The sequence below is a fragment of the Macrobrachium nipponense genome, chromosome 33 (genome assembly GCF_015104395.2).
Source record: "Macrobrachium nipponense isolate FS-2020 chromosome 33, ASM1510439v2, whole genome shotgun sequence".
NCBI classification, from domain to species: Eukaryota; Metazoa; Arthropoda; class Malacostraca; order Decapoda; family Palaemonidae; genus Macrobrachium; species Macrobrachium nipponense.
In genome coordinates, this window is record NC_087219.1 from 30896838 (window position 1) to 30920108 (window position 23271).

At 44.9% G+C, this 23271-nt stretch overlaps 1 protein-coding gene across 1 annotated transcript in view; it reads right to left on the bottom strand.

The window, feature by feature from the left end:
- Positions 1-23271, bottom strand: part of LOC135203062 (death-associated protein kinase 1-like) — a gene marked incomplete in the record, with an annotated part of 212619 nt that overhangs the window by 141624 nt on the left and 47724 nt on the right. The window contains 2 exon segments of the mRNA XM_064232667.1: positions 3818-3934; positions 17908-18043. Coding sequence (XP_064088737.1) covers positions 3818-3934; positions 17908-18043 — 253 coding nt within the window.

Here is a 23271-nt window from a genome sequence, read left to right on the forward strand (position 1 = left end):
AAATACTACAACAATTTGGACCATTCAATACCAACTTCAATACATACTGCTAATATGCCTGTAAATAAAGTGTATTAGTGTACATGGTATACAAGAAATACTGTACGTACATACGTACATATGTAGTAAAATGTGGAAGCTTACCTTTCGAGTAAGATTATCTCCAGAAGTGGCGACAGAGGAGGAGGACAAAGGGCAGATACGTACGTACACTTAACTTTACGAAACACATAAAAAATGTAAGGAAAACATACATAAACTAAACTTTACGAAACACATTAACAAAACTGTAACACTTAATTTAACAAAAAACTAGAATTAAAAATGTTTTTTTGTCTTTTTTTTATTTTTACATTTTTTTTTTACTTTTTATACTCTACGTTTTTTATTTACAAACTTTCAACATCTTCACAACTTTCAACTTTCTGTTTTTTAGTATCACTTGGTTCTTCCTTTTTGCTTACTACTCCTACTAAAGGCCTCTTTAAAAAATAACTATCCATGGAAGATTGCTTCTACCTACTTTTGACAATGTTCCTGAAATGACTTAGGCAAACGTCATCAAACTGCGCAAGCATACGACCTGTGTAAGCCTTTTCGGGGTGTCTCTTTGCTACGAATGATTGCACCTTATGAAAAGCAGCTAGAACATCCTTATTTCTGCCGTTGTCATAGGGTTGTCCTCCTCCTCCTCGCCGCTGCTAGAGAACTCCTCTTGAACGACGTTATGTTGTATGGCCTCCAACTCCTTCAGGTCATCCGTTTTAAGCTCCTCTTGGTGCTCCTCGAAAAGGTCGTTGATGTCGTCCTCGTCGACGACCAGCCCCATGGACTTGCCGAGTGCAACGATCTTGTCAAGATCTGGTTGCAAAACAGTTTCAGGATCGTCAACTGTTTCTGAATCTGCAGCACCAGCTTCGCCCACATTGAATCCCTCGAAGTCTCGGGCGGATACGGCATCAGGCCAGAGTTTCCTCCACGAGGAATTCAAGGTTCGCCTCGAAACCTCCTGCCAAGCTTGGTCGATGAGTCGGATGCATATCACAACATCGAAATGCTCCTTCCAAAATTCACGCAAGGTGAGGTTTGTGGCATCGGTGATGTCGAAACATCTCTTGAAAAGATTTTTCGTATACAGCTTCTTGAAGTTCGATATCACTTGTTGGTCCATGGGCTGGAGGAGAGGGGTGGTGTTAGGCGGAAGATAAAGAACCTTGATGAAGGAATACTCCGCTAGGATATCTTCCTCGAGGCCAGGAGGGTGAGCAGGGGCATTGTCCAACACCAGCAGGCATTTCAGAGGGAGGCGTTTCTCTTCCCAGAATTTCTTCACTGTCGGGCCAAAACACAGATTTACCTACTTGGTGAACAAAAGCCTCGTTACCCAGGCTTTCGCATTAGCCCTTTACATTACTGGAAGCTTCTCCTTAAGCACTTTGTGAGGCTTGGAGGCTCGAGGAGTCTCGGAATTATAGACCAGTAGGGGCTTCACCTTGCAATCCCCACTGGCGTTGGAACAAAGTGCGAGCGTAAGCCTGTCTTTCATAGGCTTATGCCCGGGTAGCTTCTTCTCTTCCTCCGTGATGTACGTCCGATGAGGCATTTTTTTCCAAAAAAGGCCAGTCTCATCACAGTTGAAGACTTGCTGAGAACTGTAGCCTTCCTTGATCATCATCTCATCAAATGTCTTTTTAAAGGCTTCGGCCGCTTTTGTGTCCGAGCTGGCCGCCTCCCCATGCCGCCTCCCCATGCCGCACCACCGAATGGATGCCAGTCCGTTTACGGAATTTCTCAAACCACCCATGTGAAGCCTTGAAGTCTGGGGTTGACGTTGATGTCCCTTCTCCTCCGTCGTCTTCGGCCTGGGCAATCAAATCGCCGAAAATAGCCCTAGCCTTGTGGGAGATTGCCGTCTCCGTTATCGTATCGCCAGCGATTTCTTTGTCTTTTATCCAGACAAGAAGAAGCCTTTCCATTTCATCGTGCACGTGGCTCCTCTTGCTGGACAAAATAGTCACGCCCTTGGAAGGTGTAGCTGCTTTGATGGCATCCTTCTGCTTAAGGATGGTGCCTATTGTCGACGGATTTCGGCTGTATTCCTTGGCGATCACACCTCAATCGCATACCAGCTTCATACTTTTTGATAATCTCCATCTTCGTCTCCAAAGAGAGCATCCTCTTCTTTCCATGAATTTCAAGTTTCTTGGGACCCATGACTACGTATATACTGTACGTAATTATGTTATGTAGTACGTATACATATGGAGTAAATTTCTCACACAACACGATAAAGTATACTACAATGAAATCGCTAACGAATTTGAGTTAATAAACGAAATCATTAGAACAAACGAATACCGCATGCGTACGATACAGATGATGCCGTGCAGTGGCTGAAGAAGCACGCCGCTACGTAGTAGATGCATGATGGGAGGGATGCTGACCAATAGAAGGATCTCATGGCGGTGACTAGCATCAGAAACCAATGGGAGAGCGGGAGGATGGTGGTGAGTCTACTCAGTTGGCGGCGCGCGAGTTTCAAAATTGTTATCGGTGGTCCAGGCGAATCTCGGACTTTACAGCAACAACCTTTCGTATCTCGAGCAATTTTCGTATGTAGAGCTGTAAAATTTTTCGTATTTGCTTTCGTATCTCAAGTTTTTCGTAAGTTGAGCCTTTCGTATCTCGAGGTACCACTGTACTTTGTTATCAACCAAAAGTCAGACAATAGATGGATATTATCGTGGCTAATTTCATAACAAATAAAACAGCAATGTACATTTATATAACATCACATGATAATTGTTTATACGTAATCAGTATCATAATACACAAATACTAAACATGCTTGCTGAGGAGACAGCCACTTGCAAAGAAAATGGAAGAGTCATAACAAAGTGCAGTAAGATAATCATATTACAAACGATGACTTTGCTGAGAGATGTGGTGTCCTGAGGCTTGAAAATAAACCAAGACCTCAAACACCGAGAAGGTTTGAGAGTGTGATGAGAAAGGAAGAGGAGCAGTTAGTCAGCGTAGATACTGACAGGAGAAGTTCCCAGCAGGGAGGCTAAAAATTCATACAGAAAAGGCACAGATGAAGATTTGGAAGCGATGGAAATTCGGTCAGAAATTACACAAAGAGAATACCATGAAGAAAAATTATCTCACATCTAACCGCTTAGATGCAAAGTTAACTGTTGCTTGTCCCAATTCATGTTTTTATCTATGCCTATACTACTTACTGTAGTATGTTATTTTTGCCTTGGTAATGCATAAAGCATATTTAACATAAAACATAATCATTCAACACGTTTTCAAAGGATTAAGCAGACTGTAGTTTCATGTTATAATTACAGCATGGAGTTCTCAATCCAAGGGGTAGTATTTTCTGGCTCTCAAAAGCTGGAATTCCTGTTTTAGCTATAACTAAAACCTGGATAATGTTACAATGACTATGATGTCCTTTGGTACAGCACAATGTTTGGCATGTCTTTTGGTAAAACTAACATCTATAACACTGAAGTTCAGAAAGAAAAAAGATCACCATGGCAAATAATTTAACAGTTTTTGGTTGACTCTCCCAACCAGATACACAGCATTAAAATGGTCATCATGGTACCAATAATAGCGCTTTGTTTGGTGCAGTAATATAAACCCCCCCCTCCTCATCAACTGTGTAATAACCGAACAGATAATGCATTTGGTAACCTCACCCACTTTCAATTAGGATTACCTCTTTTCTCTGTCTACAAAACAAAATATTATTGAAGAGGCTAAACCACCAACACCACATATATTAAATACTGTGACTTACCTTATCCTCTTGCAATGTAATGGCACTTGACTTGGCATCAAGAAGTTCTGCACTCTGACTTCTTAATTTGGCACTTCTGGAGAGACGATTGCAGAGTGTAACAACTTTCAATGAATGCTGCAATAAACAGGAAAAAATCACACTTTACAAACCATTCATACATTACAAAAATGATATTGTTATTGTACAATAAAGTTTCATACATACTTACCTGGCAGATATATACTTAGCCATAGACTCCGTCGTCCCCGACAGAAATTCGAATTTCGCGGCACACACTACAGGTAGGTAGGTCAGGTGATCTACCGTCCTGCCGCTGGGTGGCAGGAATAGGAACAGTTACCTTCTAGAACCAGATTTTCTCTTCCACCTGTCTCCTGCGGGGAGGCTGGGTGGGCCATTTATCATATATATCTGCCAGGTAAGTATGTATGAAACTTTATTGTACAATAACAATATCATTTTCATACATTCAACTTCCATGACAGATATATACTTAGCTGATTGGCACCCTTTGGTGGAGGGTAAGAGACAGCTATTCACTGATTAGACAGGTAAACAACATGCGTTGTAGGTAATAAATAAATAAAACCTTGGTTCCTATGTGTTTAGACGAAGGGTTGGCTTCCTAGCTATTGCTAGGAGTCTGCTTCGTCTCAAGAGCCTCAGCGAGGATGTGACCTATGGCTAAGAGTTCTTGTAGATCTGTCAATGGGGTCTTATCCACTTACTCGACAGAATCTAATGGTCATTTGTCAATGGGGTCTTATCCACTTACATGACAATACACCTATGCCTAGTAGCATAATTAAGGAGCACAACACCGATCCCGATCACCTGATCCTAACACGAGGGTTTGTGCTTAATTTGAAAAGAGTTATCCCCAAACTCCTTTCAAACAACGCAAAGAAAAAACACTATGCTAAAATAAAATTTAACTGACTAGTTAAGGATCACTGTCGGCTCTCTATCCCAGCAACGTATCCGTAGACACGTATAACCAAGAGAGAAGGATCTCTCGTAGGTCAACTTGACCTCCTTCGTGTAATGGAAAGTCAACACAGAGTTGCATCTCCCGTAAGTGACAGCTAACATGTCCTTGTGACATATTGTTATGGAAAGAACAAGAATTCATAAAAGCTCGCACTTCATGCGCTTTTAATTCTCAGCTGTTTGAAGGAATCATCAAGTTACTCATGAAGTGCTTTAGCGATCACACTTGTTTCAAGGAAGACCAGGGCTTTCTTTGAAATGGATCTCTCCTGGATGAAGCCTAGAGCCTGGCTGGCGTCTGGCTGGCGCCTCGCGCCTGGCTGGAGCCTCGCGCCTGCCTGGCACCTGACGCTTGGTTGGCGCCTAGCTCCTGGAAGGCGCTTTTCGCCTGACTCCTGGCTGGCGCCTCGCGCCTGGCTCCAGACTGGCACTATTTGGCGCCTGGCTGACTCCTCTCCACTTGCTGGAGCTTCGAGCTTGGTAGTCTCTCGAGGATGTCTGGCGATGTCCACATCGGACACTCTTATCTGTCCGATTTGTTCGTGCTAGGTTGGAGGCCCCCTCTTTCTCTTCATCAGACAATGACAGTGTTCCTTGAAACTGTCTGCCTCTGGCGTTTTTTACGCCTGTTTTGGCATTTGGCACCTGGTTGGCGCTACATTGTCCGAAAGTCCTGAACCTCCACAATAGTTTATCAGGAGACTGGAGAAGGGTGGAAGAAATTCTTCCACTTTGAGCTTTTGGCCTCTCCGGCAAGGGGAGGTGATTGTAGTAAACTATATCCATTAGACGATAGGACATCTAACAGTACGAGAGATAAGAGTCTTTCTCCGAGGAGGATCCTTCTTGAATCCTTCCGTTGCTAACGAGATCTCTTCTTACTTGTTGATGAAGTTCCTCGTTGCAGAATCTTCCCTATCCTTGTCCGAAGGAAGGGAAGGAGCTTGGAAGTCGAAGGAGACTCCGAGCTGAAATTGGGAGGACTCCTAATTTCTAGCTCTTTATTGTATCCCTCTGGATACCTTCTGGGAAGCATTTCGAGCCCTCATCGCATCCCAAAGACTTTGTAGGCAAACGTTTAAACCATCTCTTCTTCTGTAGGTGAAAACGAAAGTACCCTGCCTGGGCAACGAAACTTCTATCTGAAAGCGTTGAGTCAGGAATAGAGGGTTTTAGTTCTTTTGCCAGACTTACTATGCTGGCAAGAACCCATTGCCGAGTCTCCATTGAATCTAATGCGAGATTCCAATGCACAAAAAATTCACTTGTCTTCTTGGCCGTTTAGGGCCAAGAGAAACAAAGAATTCCCTCATAAAATTTCTCAAAGAAGTTTGATGAGGAGCAGTTCCATCTTGTCGGAACACAGAATCTGAGGCCACAAAAGATCCCATTCCAAGTACATGATATCCTACTCTTGTCGTATTGAGGTATCGTATAAGATCACGAAGATCTTAATCCTCTGCCTATCTCTAATTCCCCTTGTATAGCCAAAGAGTACAGCCTTTTACTGCGTTCTTTGATAGCAGATATATACAAAGGTGATTCTTCCTTGAAAGGGAAGAAAAAAAAAAACCGCTATGTGGTTCACAGAGGTATCAGAAGAGGACAGTTTCCTCATTCCATCTAGCACGATCTGCAGCAATTCTATGTCTTGGCCATGACTATTGTAATTTACCTAGAAAAAATCCTCTCATTCATGTCCACTTCTGGTCAGTCTGCACGCAGACAGACTTAGAGTGTAGAGGTTGTTAAGGTCCATTTATAATAGATGCTGATAGAATCTCCAGACTCTCTTGGAAAAGCCTTCCAAAACATGCTGTGAGAGGAACGTGACTTCTGTGAATCCAACCTCTCTGAGGCCAAAATGAGGCATAAGGTATCATCCATCTCTCCTTTGACGCCCATTTATTTTCTTTAATATCTGTTAAGAATTTAAATATCTAGGGGAAAAAAGACTAAAGTTTATTCCCCATTTAAACTAAAAATGGAGTATATTGCTACCTCTCTTGGTTCAAGAATAAGGAAGCAGTCTAGAGGAAGCCTGTTTGTCTTCCACCTTGCGAAAAGATCTATGAAGAAGACATCTCGCAGGTTTCCACAACTCTCTTTCCAACTAAGATTAGACATAAGTCAATAGTTATATCGTCGATCGAGAAGGTTCTCAAGGACGTGCAACATCGTGCAGCAAATCTCTTAAGGATCGTTACGTTCCGTGTCTGTGTTCCAAACAGGTTCTCTCTTGTTAACGCGAACATGGGCGAACAAAGAGATTCTCGATGCTCCTTGAGATGAGAGAGCTGTGGAATTAGTCAAATTGATTTTGAAAAAATCATTTGCGTCCCTCCTTGGGATCGAACAACACCTCCAGTTAGACAGGGAACGACAAATCAGGAACTAACCGTGCCGTTACCGAGCCTGCTGTCAGAGAGGTTTACTGAAACCCAACCCTTCGATTAATAACTCGCTATATCGAAAAAGTTAGCAAGTCCATTATTTTGCTTCTGTAAGCATGAGAGCATCAAATAATATATATAGCTCTACTGTATTAAATTCATATTCTTGTCTCATTCCTATAAACCTGTTACATTGCGGTAAACATTACCGCAAGGTTACAAGGGATCTTTTTATTGAAAAATCCTTAGCAAAACGAATACCATGTTATTCATGTTTGCCTATAAATCCCCTCAATTCGAGGCTAAGTCCATGATTGTAAGGGGAAGATACGGTTAACCATTCGATCCCGTAGGAGAGAGAGATGTAACCAACTGCTCATGACGAGAACTGGATGGTACTGTATTGGATTGACAATGACAGCCGTCTCCGTTCGCTGCCTGGCTGCATTCTTCCTGAGTTGCCAGTTACCCCATTCAATGAAGGAATATAATAAAATTATTCTCGAGCCTAAGGAAGCTCTCAATAATGCATATTTAAGCCAAACAACCTTTGTTAAATACCGAAGCTGAGTAGGTTTTGTCGTAACAAACCTTTTAAGCGAAGTCCTTACTAGAAAATTCCTGTAAGGATATAGATAATTCCGTAGCGAACCACAAAGGCAACTATGGTATGCGTATATGACTTGTCATTCAGTAGTCGTATACACCAAATCTTCTTACTACATTCTTTCCTCTCCGATGCAGAGAGAGAATGGAAATCTTACTCTCTTTGTTCTTTTCGTCAATAAACCCGAATTAGTATTAGTCAAAAGAGATCGCAAATGACAACCGAGGATCAAAGAGAATCTCTCAAGCTTTTATTCTCTTGGAGATAAGGCCGTATTCTACGCCTCTATTATCTGGAAGACCCTCTAATCAATGAATGAGAGCTCGTACGAATCTTGTTCAATTTCCAAACGATTGCCACTCTTTCTGTAAATGGTTGGTTGCATTATTTTTTAGAAGGAGGATGATTTTAATATCCTCTTACTAGTACGTAATGAACTAATTCTCTCAATAAAAAAGGTCGCTAAGGTCTTATAAACTGAGAGACCTGCCCCCTTATTGGCTTCCAATTCCGATCTATCTTCCATTTCCTGTCCATCAAGTTGGGAGAAGAATGAGCAACCGGAGGAGAGCGCCTCCTTTCGTAAGGTGAAGGGCTTTTGGCAGTACCGACTCTAACCTGACAAGGGCTACGGCCGCCTGTGTGACATCTTGAGTCCCCGCCAGGAGAAGGCCGATCTTGCTCTTGCCTTTACTTGCATTAAGACTATCCTGACAAGGGCGACGGCTGCCTGTGTGACAACTCCCGTCCCTATCAGGAGAAGGCCTCGAATGTCTTTCACCTTTCGCATAATCAGGCATATCCTGACAAGGGCTACGGCTGCCTGTGCGACATCTAGAGACCCTGTCAGGTGAAAACTGATCCTGCAAAAATCCCCAAAGAGGAGCCTCTCGGTCCGCCTCTAACTCCATTTCCGATGAAGATCCTGGTTCATAGCGCCTGGAGCCTGGCTCCGGGCGCTTCAGGCGCTTTGCGCCTCGTTCAGGCGCTTCGGGCGGTTTGCGCCTCATTTCAGGCGCTTTGCGCCTTGTTTCAGGCGCTTCAGGCGCTTTGCGCCTCGTTTCAGACGCTTCAGGCGCTTTGCGCCTCGTTTCAGACGCTTCAGGCGCTTTGCGCTGGTTTCAGGCGCTTCAGGCGCTTTGTGCCTAGTAGGAGTTTCAGGTCTTTCTTTAGAATCCTCTCGCCTTGTCAGCATTTTGCGCCTGGCAGGCGCCTCGTCCGAGCTGTCAAAGACTTCTATCGGACGGGATTTCTTAACAGGAAGGAAGTGATCCTTACTCCTGGGAGGATCCTCTTTCAAAACTCCCATTAACGAAGATATCTGTTGTTGCATTTCTCTTAGGATCTTCGTAGCGGCGTCTTTCTTTTAGAAGGTCTCGATAGCTTGTCAGAACTCCAAACTTTTTTCCTTTCGATGAAGAATCGGATGACGAAAAATGTTATTGTTATAATACAATTAAGTTTGTTCATACTTACCTGGCAGATATATATATAGCTGTATTTCTGACGTCCGACAGAATTTCAAAACTCGCGGCACACGTAGTAGGGGCGGCCAGGTGGTAGTACCCATTCCCGCCGCTGGGAGGCGGATATCAGGAACCATTCCCATTTTCTATTCATATTTATTCATGACCCTTGTCTCCTGAGGGGAGGAGGGTGGGCACTCTAATTATATATATCTGCCAGGTAAGTATGAACAAACTTAATTGTATTATAACATAACATTTTGTTATGAAACTTACCTGTCAGATATATATATAGCTGAATCACACCTTCGGATGGTGGGTAGAGACAGACTAGGATTTTTTAGGAAACTTAAAATTAAAATAAAAGATTTAACTTATTGGTTCCTTACCTGATAGCAAAGTAGACTATGTGGATTACTGTCACCTAAAGCCTGCTTATGCTTTATCAGAGTTGCCAGCCAGGTTTGGACCTGTAGTGCTGGTGCCCTCTGGATGCTCTGTCAACGGGGACGTGACCACAATGTGACAAGACCATCTAGCCAAAACATTATGGCAGTAACACAGCAAACCGACCACCACCTGACCAACTAACCAAAAAACCCCTGACATTAACACTAAGGAATGGGAGATTTTCACAGAAGATCTCACCATCAACCAAAAAACACAATAAAACTAACCTAACTAAGCTAAGGGATAGGGAGAGAGCCACCTTCAGCCCCCAAAAAACTGTGTCTGCCGAAATGTAAGGTCCCAAAGAACTACAGTTCTCGTAAATCGTTCTCACATCCCGGAGGTAATGTGAGGCGAATACGGAATTGCTCCTCCAGAAGGTGCTATCAAGAATATCTCTGATAGACATATTCCTTTGGAAGGCAAGAGAAGTAGCTACGGCTCTGACCTCGTGAGCTTTCACTTTAAAGAGGCTCATATCAGTCTTCTGGCAAGATGAATGAGCCTCTTTAATGACGTCCCTCAAGAAGAAAGCAACAGCATTCTTCGACAACGGCAAATCTGGTCTCTTCACCGAGCACCAGAGATTACCTGAGGGACCTCTTATCTCTTTAGTCCTATTCACATAGAACTTGAGAGCCCTGACAGGGCACAGGGCTCTCTCTGGTTCTTGACCCAACGAGACTCGATATTCCTTTTGATTTCAAAGCTCTTTGGCCAAGGATTAGACGGGTTCTCGTTCTTAGCCAGAAAGAAGGGTTCAACGAGCAGACAGCGCTGTCTCCCTTGAAAACCCACTAGGCTACTGAACGCTTGGATTTCACTAACTCTCTTCGCCGTCGCCAGAGAAGCTAGGAAAAGCGTTTTTCTCGTTAAGTCCCTTAGAGAAGCTTCATGGAGAGGCTCAAAGGGACTTAGCATCAGATGTTTCAACACCACATCTAGATTCCATGAGGGCGGTCTTGCTTGTGGAATTTTTGGTGGTTTCGAACGACCTTAAGAGATCGTGCAGATCCTTATTGTCGGAGAGGTCCATTCCTCTGTGGCGAAAAACGGCAGACAACATACTCCTATAACCCTTGATTGTAGGAACTGCCAATTTCTGCACATTTCTTAGATAGAGTAAGAAATCTGCTATCTGATTCACAGAGGTCGTGGAAGAGGAAATTCCTTCCTTCTTGCACCATGCCCTGAAGGAGGACCACTTAGACTGGTAGACAGCTCTTGAAGAGGCTCTTCAAGCATTAGCGATTGCTCTCGCAGCTGCCTTTGAAAAGCCTCTCGCTCTGGCCAACTTTTCGATAGTCTGAACGCAGTCAGAGCCAGAGCGGAGAGGTTTTGGTGAAACCTTTTGAAGTGAGGCTGTCTGAGTAGATCTCTCCTCCAGGGCAACGTTCTTGGGAAGTCCACAAGAAACGTCATGACCTCTGTGAACCACTCTCTTGCTGGCCACATTGGGGGCAATCAGAGTCAACCTTGTCCCTTCTGAAGCTGCGAACTTCCTCATTACGTCCCCCATGATCTTGAATGGGGGAAAGGCGTAAAGAATCATCCAGGTCTGTCCAGTTCCCAGAGCAACGCGTCCACTGCAATTGCCCCTGGGTCCAGAACCGGGGAGCAATACAGAGGAAGCCTCTTCGTCCTTGAGTAGCGAACAGGTCTACTAGAGGACGTCCCCACAATCTCCATAATTGTTGACAGACTTCCTGGTGCAAGGTCCATTCTGTTGGTAGAATCTGATTTCGGCGGCTGAGAAGGTCCGCCCTGACATTCTGAACCCCTGCCACGAATCTTGTCAGGATCTTGATGCGCCTTGCGTCTGCCCATAGCAGAACTTCCTTCGCCAGGAGAAAAAGGGATCTGGAGCGAGTTCCTCCCTGATTCTTTAGATACGATACAAGGGCTGTGGTACTGTCTGAGTTGACTTGAACAACCTTGCTTGACAGTTTTTCTTCGAAGAACTGCAGCGACAGGAATATCGCTGCCAGTTCCTTTACATTGATGTGCAGGCTACCTGTTCCCCTCTCCAGGAGCCTGACACTTCCTCCCCCCTAGTGTTGCTCCCCAACCGGAAATGGAAGCGTTCTGAGAACAACACTAGGTCGGGGCTCAGAAGATTTAAGGAGAAAGCCCTCTCGTAACTTCTGAGGGTCGAGCCACCATCTTAAGTGGACTTTTTACCTTGTTGGAGATCCTTAGGATCGCATTCAGGTCCTCTTTCGACGTCCATTCTTCCGCAAGGAAAAATTGAAGAGGCCTGAGGTGCAGTCTTCCCAGCGAGACAAACTTTTCTAGCGAGGAAATGGTGCCCAGCAGACTCATCCACTCCCTCACCGAACAAGCTTCTCTCTCTAGGAAGGCTGCGACTTTCTCTAACCCCAGTCGCTGACGTTCCTGGGATGGAAACGCCCGAAAAGCCACTGAATCCATCTGAATACCCCAGATACACGATGGACTGTGTCGGGGTCAGATGCGACTTTTCGGAGTTGACCAAAAGACCCAGAGACTTTGCTAGGCTAACGTAAACTGAAGGTCCTTCAGACACTTCTGCCTCGACGACGCTCTGATCAGCCAATCGTCGAGGTAGAGGGATATCCTGATTCCTGACGAATGGAGCCACTTCGCTACATTCCTCATAATCATTGTGAAAAACCATCGGGGCCGTGCTGAGACCGAAACAAAGGGCTCTGAACTGCCAAACCCTGTTTGTCCAAGAGAATCTCAGGTACTTCCTTGAAAGAGGGTGGACTGGGACGTGGAAGTACGCGTCCTGCAGGTCCAGACACACCATCCAGTCGCCAGGTCTCAAGGCTCCCAGCACCGACTGAGGCGTCTCCATTTGAACTTGATCTTTTCTACAAAAAAAGATTGAGCCTGCTCACATACCAGGACGGGCGCAAACCTGACGACTGCTTCGGCACTAGGAAAATCCTGTTGTAGAAGCCCGGTGACTCTAGGTCCAAGACTTGTTCACAGCTCGTTTTTTCAACCATATGGTCTAACAGATCGAAAAGAACACTTTTCTTCTCTCCCTGATAAGATGGAGAGAGGTCTCTGGGAGTTGATGTTAAAGGAGGAGGATGTAAAAAGGGGATCTTGTACCCCCGCTCTACTATCTTGAGGGTCCAAGGATCCGCCCCTCTCTGCCTCCAAGCCTCCGCAAAAGAATTCCAGTCTGGCCCCGACTGGCGTCTGAAGGACGAGATCTTCATTGCTGGTTTTGGGTTTGAATGAAGCTCTTCTCTCGAAAAAACCTCTCCCTCGAGGAGCTGCTCTCGAGGGGGGTGCCCCGCGAAAGGGTTTTTTGACTTTCTTTTGGGGGTTTGCTGAATGTCGAAGTGGAAGGAGCTGCTGGACGTCTTGGAAGACTGAACCAAGAGTCCTGGGTCGCCTTTTCTTGCAAACTCGTGCAAGATCCTTTACCATAGCCTGGGGGAAGAGATGGTCCGAAAGAGGCGCAAAGAGCAATTCCCGCTTTCTGAGCGGGAGATACCGACTTAGCGGTAAAATTGCAAAGCAGTGCTCTTTTCTTCAGGAAGGCAGTTCCAAAATGAGAAACTAGCTCCTCCGAACCATCCCTGACGGCCTTGTCCATACATGACAACACGCTGGACAGCTCCCCAGACTGAGAGAAATCAGGACCTCTAGACTGAAGGTCTAAAACTCCCAGACACCAATCTAGGAAATTAAAAAACATTTAAGGGGTACGAAGCAGTCCTTCAAGTGGTGGTCAGTCTCACCGGAGCCAGGACACCTTAGCAGACGATAAGAGAGACCTCCTCTGAGCGTCCCACTAAACTGGAGAAATCACCCAGAGCGGACGAAGGAACCTTTACTCCCACATCCTCCTTGGTCTCATACCAAACCCTCCTTTTCCCGGCGAGGTCTAGAGGGTGATGGGCGAAAGTGGTCTTGCCCTGATCCTTCCTTCTGGACATAAAGTCTTGAAGCTTCTTAAAACGCCTCTTGGTCGACAGCGATGTCTCATTTCGACGAATTCAGGGGTCTTAACGGTCTTGGAAGACAAATTTGAGAGAGGGAGGAGACCTAGGGGCTGCCGGCTGGAACTTCTCCCGCGAAGGCTGAACGTAACAGCCTAACAAGAACCTTGTAGTCCGAGACAGCTGAAGCTACCGGCTGTTCTTCTTCGATGGAACTCCCTGGACTACTAAGTTCCCTTCCTCCTATAAGAGGAACTGGAGAACGCCATCAGGAGAGGGAGTACATCCGCAGTCTCAATCCTGAAAACAAAATGACTTCCGTTGGTTGGAAGTATCCGCTACAGGTACGGAATCGGCCTTACGTCGATCTTTAGAGGGTACGGACATCTTGCGAAAGAGGAGCGTCCTTAGAAGCAACGTGAACTGTCTTAACAGAAACGTCTCTCGAGAGGAAGCGCGAGCTTTCCTGACGAGAGGGCCAAAAAGCGTCCGCTTAGCCAAGCGGAGCGTCCTGCTTTGCGTCCTCAAAAAAGCGTCCTGCTTCGCTCGAAAAAGCGTCCTGCTTCGCCTCGAAAAGCGTTCCTGCCGGAGCGTCCTCAAAGGCGTCCTGTCTATAACTCGAAGCGTTCCTGCTTCGAACGCCGAGCGTCTGCCGAGCGTCCTCAAAAGTTGTCTTGAAGAGGAGCGCAAAGCGTCTGTCTAGAACGCCGAGCGTTCCTGCGAGCGTCCTCAACCCGCTACCTGCCGAGAGCGCAAAGCGTCCTGCTTCGAACGCCGAGCGTCCTGACGAGCTTCCTCTCCTGAGAGAGTAAAAGATCTGCTAGGAGGAACGAGAAACGTTAACGATCCGGAGGAGGAGAGAGAGACGAGCGAGACGGGGAGAGAGAATAGGCTGCTTCGTCCCTCTTGACGGGCAGCCGAACGTCCTTCCTACGCTTAGGCTCGACTGCTGCTGGGCGAGTCCTCTGAGCCATCAGCGACGTAATCTGGTCCTGAAGGGACACTAGGATATCCTTCGTAGGTGACGAAGGAGCAAAAGAAGGGGGGCAGGACTGAGCCTGCGAGAAGGCGAGGGGCGAGGGGACGCCTCCTCCTTCTAGCAGTACAGCTATCTGCCTCTCAGGGGTGAAAACGGCCGCCGTGCGTGGAAACTAACGTCATCTTCGTTAGTAAAGAAACCTTCCTCTCTTCTGAGGGGAGGGAAAGGCGTCATAAAGCGTCCTCTGACGAAAGAGGAGACATAGGACGTGAAGCGTCCTCAAAGCGAAAAGGTCCTTTTCAACGGACGCGAGTCTCTCCGAGCGCTCCACCCCTTGCGCGGGGAGGACGCTTCGGAGGACGAAAAAAGCAATCTTTCAGGGACGCCGCTCATGCGCGCTCCTTGGCAGCCTGGGATTTAGCAACAAGGCCTGCCGAAAGGGACGCCAGATCGGTGGGGGGAGCCCCACCCGTAACCCTCTTGCGGCTTTTCGACATACCCACTCCCTGAGTCCTGGGAGTCCGATAGAGGTCTAGGCCTAGAGGCATTATGGGGCCGATCTGACGCCCCCTCACAAACACAGGGCACTAACACAAACTTTCACAGGGCCGTTTCTAGGGCCAATACTTTAGATTCGAGAGCACGAATAGACTACCAGAATCAGAGAAAGGTGTTACCTTCCCCAGACACAGCACTGGGGCCCGCCCAAGGCAACAAAACAGGATTAGTTGAGCAAAAATAAAACTATGGTGTTAGAGGAGGAGAAATGTTACTATCCTTACCTTTAGTAGAACTGCCCTGGAGGAAGGGACCTCCTGACTCTATCGCGCTCCATTTACGTCGATAGGTCTCATTACATCTTCCATTTATCATCATCCAAATCCTTACATTCATTGCACCGATCATCAAACCACGCAAACATGCCCCCTGCAATCCATACAATGTGTGAGGATCAACTGAAGGTTTAAGAAGCCTCACCTTATTCACTCCTCACACACACTCTGAAACTTCCAGTACTTGATCCAGACATCATGTACCCAGAAAAGCCAATCCAAAATCAAAAACCAATCCACTATTACGCGTGCCAATCCAAACAATCAGAAGTCGATACCAAAAGTCAATCCAGATAATATTAAGCGAGATAATCAAAAAATCCTAGACGGAGGTACTGTAAACAGTTGTTTGCAGCACCGGCGACAGAAAAAATATGAATAGAAAATGGGAATGGTTCCTGATATCCGCCTCCCAGCGGCGGGAATGGGTACTACCACCTGGCCGCCCCACTACGTGTGCCGCGAGTTTTGAAATTCTGTCGGACGTAGAAATACAGCTATATATATATCTGACAGGTAAGTTTCATGAACAAAACACTGTTTTAGGATGCCTTTCCAACGGCTATCCTTGGCAGTCTGGGACACTACTACAGAACCTGCCGAGGGGACGCCCGACCGGTGGGGATTCTCTGAAACCTCCGTGCGGCTTTCAACATTCCTTCTCCTCTGGGCTTGTGAGCTTGGAAGAGGTCTAGGCCTGAGAGCGAGACAGAGCCGATCGGACGCACCCTCCACTATTTTAGGACGCCTTTCCAATGGCGAACTTGGCAGTCTGGGACGTTCTACAGAATCTGCCGAGGGGACGCCTGACCGGTGGGGATTCTCTGAAACCTCCGTGCGGCTTTCGACATTCCTTCTCCTCTGGGCTTGTGAGTTTGGAAGAGGTCTAGACCTGGGAGCGAGACAGAGCCAATCAGACGCACCCTCCACTGCAATGGGGAACACTGTAATCACTTCTTACCTTTTAATAGCTCACATTACATCCTTTGTCTTCAAATTGCAATTATGAATTTGGAGTTTCTGTGAAATAAGAAGATGATGAGGATGCAACACTACTAGTACTGTTAATACTCTAACTGCTTGTTAGTACGAGTAGCCAATAAAACTTCTAAAGGATGCATATCTAGTTATATTCTTTTCTGACTCCCTAAAGTAGAAAGTCAGTATATTTCCTCAATCAATTCTAACACTAATTACACATATTAATGAATAAATATTAATATTTCCCTTTCTTGCAAACTATGTTTCCCTTTCTTGCAAACTATGTGAGTGTCTACCGACAATTTCGGTAGTTACACGTCATATATTCTTCGAAATTTTCGAAGCCAAATTCATTAAAAAGTTAATAAAAGTTAATAAAAGCGTATGCCGAGCCAAAGACCCAGTACTTCCCTGCAAAAGACAGCCCAGAAGATCGATGGCGATGAAACACGAAAATCAAGTCAGGAGATATCGCAAACGTATGTTTACAATATGGCGACAGAGAAAATCTGGTTCTAGAAGGTAATGGTTCCTATTCCTGCCACCCAACGGCAGGACGGTAGATCATCTGACCTACCTACCTACCTGTAGCGTGTGCCGCGAAATTCGAATTTCTGTCGGGGACGACGGAGTCTATAGCTAAGTATATATCTGTCAGGGAAGTTGAATTTATGAAAATTGTATTTTCTTATTATAATCTAATTCATTTAGCACTGGAACACTGGAAAGCAAAGTTATATTATAAAAGATCACAATAAGAAAAAAACTGACTTAATTTAACCTCTTCAAAAATAATTAAAAAACACTCTCATTGTAATCAAAAGAACAAAATTACATCATAATACAATGAAAGATGTAAATAACTGCTTACTTTTATGGCAAACTGCACTAACCAGCCTTACACACAAAAACATAAGCAAAAAATGAACGGGAGGCGACTGCAAAAAAACTGCTTGACCAGAGGCACCATAACCACAAGCCCAGTGATAAATAAACTTAAGTAGAGCTAAATTTGTCTACAGTTCCTTCAGCAAAGAAAGCAATAACTTACTGGAAAAATTAATGGATGAAAAAAAGTGGACAATGGGCTGGATGGACAGTTCATGAAAAAAGACCATAGTCTGAGGAACACTGCACTTGCAAAAACAAAGAAAATCTGATAACATTCAACAAGTTAGTCTGCTTCACACTTGTGCTACTCACTAACATATGAGATTTTTCCTCTTATTTGTAATGTCCATGAATTTTTTTTTACAACTTGAGCACTTTACATTTTGGGTATGTCATTAAACAGATAACAAGAGTACTTACTGCTTCTAAGATAAAGCCATTTTATAATGTTATATGTAACATAAAATAAAAGTCATCTCCAAGATACCAACATTCCAGAACCTCCAAAATTTTACAATCACCCATTTTAGTTTATTCTCATAAACAACACACGTACCTTCCATCTACGTCTAGCTTGGTAAGACTTAAAGTTATCCATGTTTGTTTGAGCATCACGACGCTTCTCTTCTTGTTCTAGGGACTGAGGGGCCATCCATGGGTGTGCAAGAGATTCTGCCACTGTCAATCTTTTTCTGTTCCAAGAAAATCATTTACATTTGAATAAATACATAATGAATTTATCAAAATTTATATTTTCAAATAAAGCAAATTATAATATTAAACAGCTAAACATTTCATGTGTCCAATCAATACATATAGATATACAAGAACTAGAGAATCATCAAAACTATTTCATTGAACTTTTGGAGGGACAAGTTCTCTCCCTCTTTCAGAAATGGGGAGAGAAGTTTTCCCTCCAAATGGAGACACAATAAAGTCTATAGTTGGAAGGGTGTCTCTAAATTAGAGGATGACTAATAATAATATCATTAACCAAACAAAAACTTCTTTCAGTTTTCTTCTGAAGATTGAAAAAGAAACCCACAAAATCACTTTGTAACTTGTTTACTTCTAAGTATTTACATTTAGTTTTACTACACACTCGAGTACTTTCAGGCCCTATCTGTGGCCCATTTTCAAGAGATGTTTGTGATGTTAGCCTGGGTCAAGGCCCAGCAGTCTTCTGGAACTACTTCTCGTTGAGCTGTCATTTATGTGATGGCTGGTCTGGTTTCCTTGAGAGTTGCCAATCCCCTCTTGTCGCTCTGATATCCTGAGCTGATGGTCAATAGAATTAATCCTTGAGGTAAGGGTGTGGTCACCAAAAGTCTGTTGGGCAGGAAACCTAATCTCCAGGTCAGCAGGGTCAATCTTAGCTTCTTTTAATATCAATGCTCGGCTTATGGGATCTTCTGAGGTAAAACCTTTGTTTCCTTCTATTACTTTAATCTCTCTGATGAGTGCACCTTCTACTACCCTCCTGTGACTAATTTTGTTGCTTTTGTATATAAGCCTACTGTTTTTGAAATCCATCCTATGGTCATTTTCCCAACAATGTCTAGCTATAGCACTCCCCTGAGAGTTAAGTTGTACTGCCCTTCTATGTTCTTGGATTCTAGTCCTTATTCCCCTACCAGATTCCCCCACATATCTGTCTCCATAATTGTTGCAATTGATTATGTATACCCCAGCTACATCATCTGTATTACTGTCTTCTCCTTCCAATTTATTTTTACACACTTTGTTTTTTACGGTATTATCAAAGGTATATACAAATTTATATTTACTTTCTTTAATTTTTGAAGTGATTTGTTTCATTTTAGGCATAAAAGGGAGGGCAACTATTTTCTTGTTTTCTTTATTCCATGTACTCTCTACATTTGCTCTGTAAAAAAATTTTCTAGCTTTGTTGAGTGCCCTTTTTCTGAACCATTCCAGGTATGCTAATGCATTGAAGCTTTTACCGATGTAATTTATTTCTTGTTCTATCTTGCAAGGGTCACATGTTCTCATTGCCCTAAGAAATAAACCTGTAGAACCCTATTTTTATATCATGACTGTGAAAAGAGAAGAAATGAATATATGAGTTTTGTATGTGTGGGCTTTCTATGTGTGCTGAATTCATATCCTGTTTCTTTCTTTCTATGAGTATGTCTAAAAAGGGCAGTTTATTATTGTTACTTTTATCTAAAGTGAACTGGATATTGTTATCAAACTTATTGAGTTCATCTAGAAAAGTTTCTATTTCATTTTATCGGTTTGGATAAAAATGTTATTGTTATAATACAATTAAGTTTGTTCATACTTACCTGGCAGATATATATATAGCTGTATTTCTGACGTCCGACAGAATTTCAAAACTCGCGGCACACGTAGTGGGGCGGCCAGGTGGTAGTACCCATTCCCGCCGCTGGGAGGCGGATATCAGGAACCATTCCCATTTTCTATTCATATTTATTCATGACCCTTGTCTCCTGAGGGGAGGCAGGGTGGGCACTCTAATTATATATATCTGCCAGGTAAGTATGAACAAACTTAATTGTATTATAACAATAACATTTTGTTCATGAAACTTACCTGTCAGATATATATATGTATAGCTGAATCACACCTTCGGATGGTGGGTAGAGACAGACTAGGATTTTTAGGAAACTTAAATTAAAATAAAAGATTAACTTATTGGTTCCTTACCTGATAGCAAAGTAAGACTATGTGATTACTGTCACTTAAAGCCTGCTTATGCTTTATCAGAGTTGCCAGCCAGGTTTGGACCTGTAGTTGCTGGTGCACTCTGGATGCTCTGTCAACGGGGACGTGACCACAAATGTGACATGACCATCTAGCCAAACATATGGCAGTAACACAGCAACCGACCACCACCTGACCAACTAACCAAAAAACCCTGACATTAACACTAAGGAATGGGAGATTTCCACAGAAGATCTCACCATCAACCAAAAACACAATAAACTAACCTAACTAAGCTAAGGGATAGGGAGAGAGCCACCTTCAGCCCCCAAAACTGTGTCTGCCGAAATGTAAGGCCCCAAAGAACTACAGTTCTCGTAAATCGTTCTCACATCCCGGAGGTAATGTGAGGCGAATACGGAATTGCTCCTCCAGAAGGTGCTATCAAGAATATCTCTGATAGACATATTCCTTTGGAAGGCAAGAGAAGTAGCTACGGCTCTGAACCTCGTGAGCTTTCACTTTAAAGAGGATCATTCAGTCTTCTGGCAAGATGAATGAGCCTCTTTTAATGACGTCCCTCAAGAAGAAAGCAAACAGCATTCTCGACAACGGCAAATCTGGTCTCTTCACCGAGCACCAGAGATTACCTGAGGGACCTCTTATCTCTTTAGTCCTATTCACATAGAACTTGAGAGCCCTGACAGGGCACAGGGCTCTCTCTGGTTCTTGGACTTCGCCCACGAGACTCGATATTCCTTTGATTTCAAAAGCTCTTTGGCCAAGGATTAGACGGGTTCTCGTTCTTAGCCAAGAAAGAAGGGTTCAACGAGCAGACAGCGCTGTCTCCCTTGAAACCCACTAGGCTACTGAACGCTTGGATTTCTAACTCTCTCGCCGTCGCCAGAGAAGCTAGGAAAAGCGTTTTCTTTTTCGTCAAGTCCCTTAGAGAAGATTCATGGAGAGGCTCAAAGGGACTTAGCATCAGATGTTTCAACACCACATCTAGATTCCATGAGGGCGGTCTTGCCTGTGGAATCTTGGTGGTTTCGAACGACCTTAAGAGATCGTGCAGATCCTTATTGTCGGAGAGGTCCAGTCCTCTGTGGCGAAAAACGGCAGACAAACATACTCCTATAACCCTTGATTGTAGGAACTGCCAATTTCTGCACATTTCTAGATAGAGTAAGAAATCTGCTATCTGATTCACAGAGGTCGTGGAAGAGGAAATTCCTTCCTTCTTGCACCATGCCCTGAAGGAGGACCACTTAGATTGGTAGACAGCTCTTGAAGAGGCTCTTCGAGCATTAGCGATTGCTCTCGCAGCTGCCTTTGAAAGCCTCTCGCTCTGGCCAACTTTTCGATAGTCTGAACGCAGTCAGAGCCAGAGCGGAGAGGTTTGGTGAAACCTTTTGAAGTGAGGCTGTCTGAGTAGATCTCTCTCCAGGGCAACGTTCTTGGGAAGTCCACAAGGAATGTCATGACCTCTGTGAACCACTCTCTTGCTGGCCACAATTGGGGCAATCAGAGTCACCTTGTCCCTTCTGAAGCTGCGAACTTCCTCATTACGTCCCCCATGATCTTAATGGAATGGGGGGAAAGGCGTAAAGATCCAGGTCGTCCAGTTCCAGAGCAACGCTGTCCACTGCAATTGCCCCTGGATCCAGAACTGAGGAGCAATACAGAGGAAGCCTCTTCGTCCTTGATGTAGCGAACAGGTCTACTAGAGGACGTCCCCACAATCTCCATAATTGTTGACAGACTTCCTGGTGCAAGGTCCATTCTGTTGGTAGAATCTGATTTCGGCGACTGAGAAGGTCCGCCCTGACATTCTGAACCTGCCACGAATCTTGTCAGGATCTTGATGCGCCTTGCGTCTGCCCATAGCAGAACTTCCTTCGCCAGAGAGAAAAAGGGATCTGGAGCGAGTTCCTCCCTGATCTTTAGATATGCAAGGGCTGGTACTGTCTGAGTTGACTTGAACAACCTTGCTTGACAGTTTGTCTTCGAAGAACTGCAGCGACAGGAATATCGCTGCCAGTTCCTTTACATTGATGTCCAGGCTACCTGTTCCCCTCTCCAGGAGCCTGACACTTCTCCCTCCCCCCCTAGTGTTGCTCCCCAACCGGAAATGGAAGCTTCTGAGAAACAACACTAGGTCGGGGCTCAGAAGATTTAAGGAGAAGCCCTCTCGTAACTTCTGAGGGTCGAGCCACCATCTTAAGTGGACTTTTACCTTGTTGGAGATCCTTAGGATCGCATTCAGGTCCTCTTTCGACGTCCATTCTTCCGCAAGGAAAAATTGAAGAGGCCTAGTCGAGGTTGCCCAGTCTTGCGAGACAAACTTTTCTAGCGGAGGAAAATGGTGCCCAGCAGACTCATCCACTCTCACCGAACAAGCTTCTCTCTCTAGGAAGGCTGCGACTTTCTCTACCCCAGTCGCTGACGTTCCGGGGTGGGATGGAAACGCCCGAAAAGCCACTGAATCCATCTGAATCCCCAGATACACGATGGACTGTGTCGGGGTCAGATGCGACTTTTCGGAGTTGACCAAAGACCCAGAGACTTTGCTAGGGCTAACGTAAACTGAAGGTCCTTCAGACACTTCTGCCTCGACGACGCTCTGATCAGCCAATCGTCGAGGGTATAGAGATATCCTGATCCCTGACGAATGGAGCCACTTTCGCTACATTCCGCCATAATCATTGTGAAAACCATCGGGGGCCGTGCTGAGACCGAAACAAAGGGCTCTGAATTGCCAAACCCTGTTGTCCACCAAGACGAATCTTCAGGTACTTCCTTGAAAGAGGGTGGACTGGACGTGGAGTACGCGTCCTGCAGGTCCAGAGACACCATCCAGTCGCCAGGTCTCAAGGCTCCCAGCACCGACTGAGGCGTCTCCATTTTGAACTTGATCTTTTCTACAAAAAGATTGAGCCTGCTCACATCCAGGACCGGGCGCCAACCTGACGACTGCTTCGGCACTAGGAAAATCCTGTTGTAGAAGCCCGGTGACTCTAGGTCCAAGACTTGTTCCACCGCTCTTTTTTCGACCATCTGGTCTAAACAGATCGAAAAAGAATACTTTTTCTTCTCTCCCTGATAAGATGGAGAGAGGTCTCTGGGAGTTGATGTTAAAGGAAAGGAGGGGATGTAAAAAGGGGATCTTGTACCCCCGCTCTACTATCTTGAGAGTCCAAGGATCCGCCCCTCTCTGCCTCCAAGCCTCCAC